The sequence below is a fragment of the Eurytemora carolleeae genome, unplaced genomic scaffold (assembly GCF_000591075.1).
Source record: "Eurytemora carolleeae unplaced genomic scaffold, Eaff_2.0 scaffold1653, whole genome shotgun sequence".
NCBI classification, from domain to species: Eukaryota; Metazoa; Arthropoda; class Copepoda; order Calanoida; family Temoridae; genus Eurytemora; species Eurytemora carolleeae.
Window position 1 is genome coordinate 27,557 of NW_019397561.1, and position 5,383 is coordinate 32,939.

At 31.6% G+C, this 5,383-nt stretch overlaps 1 protein-coding gene across 1 annotated transcript in view; it reads left to right on the top strand.

Moving 5' to 3' along the window:
- LOC111714911 (uncharacterized protein C6orf106 homolog) overlaps nucleotides 1–3,856 on the top strand; it is a gene marked incomplete in the record, with an annotated part of 4,180 nt that extends 324 nt beyond the window's left edge. Inside the window, 6 exon segments of the mRNA XM_023490145.1 lie at nucleotides 455–540; nucleotides 1,289–1,415; nucleotides 1,970–2,043; nucleotides 2,578–2,665; nucleotides 3,335–3,417; nucleotides 3,679–3,856. Coding sequence (XP_023345913.1) covers nucleotides 455–540; nucleotides 1,289–1,415; nucleotides 1,970–2,043; nucleotides 2,578–2,665; nucleotides 3,335–3,417; nucleotides 3,679–3,725 — 505 coding nt within the window.
- Between the last annotated feature and the right edge of the window lie 1,527 nt (nucleotides 3,857–5,383).

The window sequence follows — 5,383 nt, forward strand, 5'->3', positions numbered from 1 at the left end:
ATTTTTTGTGAAAATCCGCGAATTATTTTTGTTTTGTTTTACGATGTACACAAAGAGAACATGTTCACAATTAATTTAGAAAATGGGCGCGAAGCGCCCTCTAAGGCTAGTTATTTAAATTTTACTAATTATCGATAATTATTACCTACAGCGATAATTCATTTCCTTACGTTACCCTTTGTACTTTATCCTTAGTCAATATATTCGTCTCATCTTTTTAAAACAAAAATTATTTTAACTCTTGGTTTTTTACTGAATAATCTTTCTACTCTAGGTTCCACCTGTAGTTTATACTTTTCCCTCCTCTAGGTTCTACCTGGAGATTATAGATTCTATCTGGAGATAATACGTATCCCTACTCTAGGTTCTACCCGGAGATTATAGGTTCTATCTGGAGATTATACTTGTCCCTACTCTAGGTTCTAGCGGGAGGTAATACTTGTTCCTACTCTAGGTTCTACCTGGAGATGAACCAGTGGAACGTCCAGGCTGCAGTTTGCTCATATTTTGACCTGGAGACTGCAAACTCAAGACTTCCAGGTATAGTGATCCCCATAAAACTGTGGAATAAGTAGACGACATAAAAAAAATTCAAATGAATTTTTTAAAATAAGACACGGGCATATTTTATAAATTAAGAAGAATTCCCCTTTAGGGAAATAATTTTTGAAGGTTTCAGAGAAAATGAAAAATTTTAAATCAACTTGTTATTCCCACCTTTTTTATACTTTTTATTTTACACAAACAAATATTTCCTCTTAAAAATTATTTTATATCCCTCGAATAAGTCCAAATGTAAGTCTTGTAGCGGATCGATGATAGCAAAGTTATTTGTATATTTTATTTAGGACTAGATATTTGTTTCTAAAAATAGATATTTGTATCTAGGAATAGATATTTGTATCTAAGAATAGATATTTGTATCTAGGTGCAGATATTTGTAACTAAGAATAGATATTTATATATAGGAATAGATATTTGTATCGAGGAATAGATATTTGTATCTAAGAATAGATTTTCATACATAGGAACAGATATATGTATATAGGAATAGATATTTGTATATAGGAATAGATATTTTTGTATAAGAATAGATATTCATATATAAGAATAGATATTTGTATATAGGAATAGATATTCATACATAGGAATAGATATTTGATTTTAGGAATAGATATTGGTATATAGAAATAGATATTTGTATGTTGGAATAGATATTTGTATACAGGAATAGATATTTGTATATAGGAATTAATATTTGTATATATGAATTAATATTTGTATATAGGAATGCTGTTTATGCGTGATATTACTGTCGGAGAGGGTGAGAGTATTCCTCCCTCTACACAGTTTACCAAAACCTGGAGAGTTCAGAATCCTGGACCAGACATTTGGCCGCTGGGCTGTGTTCTAAGGTAGGTTTAACACCGGGCTCTGTTCTAAGGTAGGTTTAACACCTGGCTGTGTTCTCAGGTAGGTTTAACACCTGGGTGTGTTTCCAGGTAGGTTTAACACCTGGCTGTGTTCTCAGGTAGTTTTAACACCTGGCTATGTTCTCAGGTAGATTTAACACCTGGCTGTGTTCTCAGGTAGGTTTAGCACCTGGCTGTGTTCTCAGGTAGGATTAACACCTTGCTGTGTTCTCAGGTAGGTTTGACACATGGCTAAGTGCTAAGGTAAGTCAAAAACTTTGGTCATCTGCCTGTTTTCTCAGGTAGGTTTAATACTTTGACCACCTGGGTGTGTTCTCAGATAGGTTAAACACTTTGGTCCAAGTCACCTGGGGGTGTTCTTCAGGTAGGTTTCATACTTAGGTCACCTGGCTGTGTTCTCAGGTAGGTTTAATGCATGCATACTTATTTTTCATTATTCGAATGAAAAGTGTGCATAAAGTTACGACAAGGATTATTGACTTATAGTTGTTAGTGTCAACCTTTGTCTTTGAATCTGATTTTAAACATTATTTTAGATACACAGATGGAGCAGTGCTTTCAAACCTTGACCGCGTAAATGTGGAACAAGTAGAACCTTACAAATCTACAGGTATGTACACTGTACACTGTACACTTATGTACAATGTACGCACAGGGTGATCGACTCAAAAAAAGAATTCATCAATGTGTGCATAACTAAGTTAAGGGGGAAATAGTTTGTTTTTATCTGAATGTGGCATGTCAGGACTGATATGAACTGTAAACAATAATTTCAGCATAACAGCCTTCCTACCCTGCCCACTGCCCAGAAATATTCCGACCTTTTTTATCTTAGTTATTGTTCTGTTAAGCTAGTTTTACGTTATACGTCAAAGAAAGTGTACACAAACCCTATACCTCTCACCTTATTTAGTTTTACAGTCTGAATTTTTTGGTTTTAACATAGCAATCATATTCAAAATAGCACAATGAGCGTGTTTCTTTGTCAATTTTTGAATATTTTGTATTAGGATTGAGATTTTCTCTCATTAATTCCATTTTGATATTGGAAAATGTTGTAGCTCGGATAGAGAAATTCTCGCTTTATTTATTTTTTTGATTGGGGAAATTTATAAATTCTTTTTTGATGTTTTATTTTCCCTAGATATATCAGTGATAATGGAGTCCCCCAGGGATCCTGGTATATACCAGAGTAAATGGAGAATGTCAACTTTGACGGGAAATTTTTTTGGGTGAGTCAATAATTTATTCAGATTCGAATGTTTACTGTTTAACTACCTCCAGCCCCCCCCCCATATTATTATCGAAGCTTGTTAGGAAAAGATACAGAAATTCTGTAAGCATAATTTAAAATGACCCTTCATGCACAGATGGAAATGCCGTACTCTTGGAACCTTTATCTGATCAATTCTGTGGAAGATATTGTCATTTTTCTAGGGTTTAAAGTGTTTAATTCTGATAATTCCTGCAATAGAAATGTGCAAGTCATTTTTCTAGAGAAACCCCGATTCAAAATTGATATTTAATTCATAGAAAGATTTTAAGGATAGCGTTGTGAAATCATTTATTTTATTAACGAAATTATTTAATCGTTGAAAGTTGAAATTTAGCTTTAAGTCTATATAAAACCTGTTTATTATGTGTAAGTAAGTGAGTTGTTGTGGGGGGGGGGGGGTTAGGCATAGGGGGTATAGATGAACATAAAAATTCAATTTCAATATTATTTGGACTGTTTGAATCTTCTCCTTTAAGAAAGAACTTTCAAATGTAAGTTCTAGGTCTGCCATACTTAGCTTTTTGCAATCTTTTGCAATTTTTGAAATACCTATTTTATGGGCCATACTCATTTTATATTTTTGCAAAAGTTTCCTAACGAAATTAAGCATTTTAATGCATTTTAGGGATACCATCTGGGTGATTTTAACAGTAGAGCCGAGTGGAACACTGTCAATCACACAACAGTTTAATAACCTCTCTCAGCTAGGTAGGGTTATTACTAGTTATCCATCTAGAGTTTGGCATTTGAGTAGTTTGCAGTTTTTTAACGTTTAATATTTTTAAAAATCTATGGACGGAAATATTTTAATCATTTTAAGAGAAAGCAGTTCACTACTCGGGCAAACACCAAGTCTCAAACGACAACTTGAGAAATTTGGACCTTTTGATTAATTTGCTTTTCAAAGATTATTACTAACTAAAATGATAAAAAATTAGGATTAAAAAATAAAAAGATAAAATTGTTTAGGTTCCCCGATTAACTCTGAATCTGTGACCTTGAATCCTTTTGGCTAAATTCCCTGATAGTTCTTCAGTACCTTAGGGCCCAGTTTATGTACCCTCATGAGTACAGTTATAGGCGATTATATATCAAAACAACGATGACAACTTTTAACGAAAGTTTTGATGTTAACAAGTTATTTTTTTTTATTTTTTTTAGTTTACAAGAAATCAAAATGAAGCTATTTTAACTGATAGTTTCTCTTGACTTCTATGTGTTTGTGTATCAATGCTGTTTAACAGCTTGATATAAATCAAATTTGAAATTGAAAGTCTTCTTTATTGTATTGATATATGCAACGACGACTGTACTAAACGGGACCCTGAAGTCCAAAGAACCGTGATATGGTTACATCGCGTAACTTTAGGAGGTCCGTTTTGAATAATTCATGTTTTTTAGTTTGATTTTTAGAAACTTAATAATTTTGCAGCATTCTTTTTATTGAGTGTTGTACTTTATTTTGATAATTTATGATAAATATTAATCTTAAAGCTTTTGGTTTGGGTGGTGTGTTGTCAAAATTAACGAACTTTAGTATTTATATATTCTGAGGTTGCAGTGAATTAAAGATGTAAAATGTTTATTGTTGTTAAAAAAAAAAGATAAAAGTATGTTTGATATCTATCTAAAGTTGAAATATACAAAGTTTATGGAATAAATTAAACTAAAAGGATTTAAACCTGAATGAAGAAGTGCTAATGAGTGTTAATGATTTTAGCTAAAAGGAGCAGAGCTGCAATAGGAGTGAGGGGAGGGGTTCTAACTCCATTTGCAGTTACAAAAATGGAAATTACACTTGCATTTACAAAAATGTTTAAATTACATAATTTTCCCTCAGAAAGATTCGTAATACTAAAATTTCTCTTTTATTTTGCCTGTTTCAGTTTTTGTCGGCGTCAGTTCAAATTAATTTACATAAAACATACTTCAATCTAGGAATAAGGAAAAGGTATATTTACGAAAATACTGGTATGATTTTCTGACCACCTAGGCTGAGTTGTATCTCTTCTAGTACTAATTTATGAGAAGCAGATGTATTCGGTTGCTAATCAGAGAAATACAAAACTTTTTTTTCTCAATTTCTCTTTCTAAAGTAGTAGTAATTGATCGTGAAGTGAACTAACATCAGATTACTATTACAGTTGATTTTTAATATTTTGATAATCTTGAAAATATTCTAAACATGAGCATTGAGCAAGGCAGACCAATTTCTATAAAGTTTGGGTTAAACAAGTTTAATGATACTGTCATTATTACTTTTCTCTTTATTCATCACTATAAAGCAATATTCTCTGGAATAATAAAATGATTATTATTTTTTATTCAAAAACAATATCGAGCTGGTTGTACAAAATCTTATGTTTACATATTACTTTTATCTCTAAATGTTAAAAGGGAAAAACTATTTCTTCAAATTAGGATATATACTTAAATTTTTGTTTTTCATAATTACACATTTTTCTATTGTAAATAATCTGATCACTTTTCACAAACTCTAAACACTATGTCATTGCAACCTGATTGCCTGAATCTTTAATATTTCAAACTTTGACTATTTTATTTAGCAGAAGTAATAGTTAAAAACAGGTTACAAAGATATAATGATGCACTATAACAGTGGATTTTAAACATTTTATGCGAATTCCTAATTTAATAAAAGCAATTTACAAGC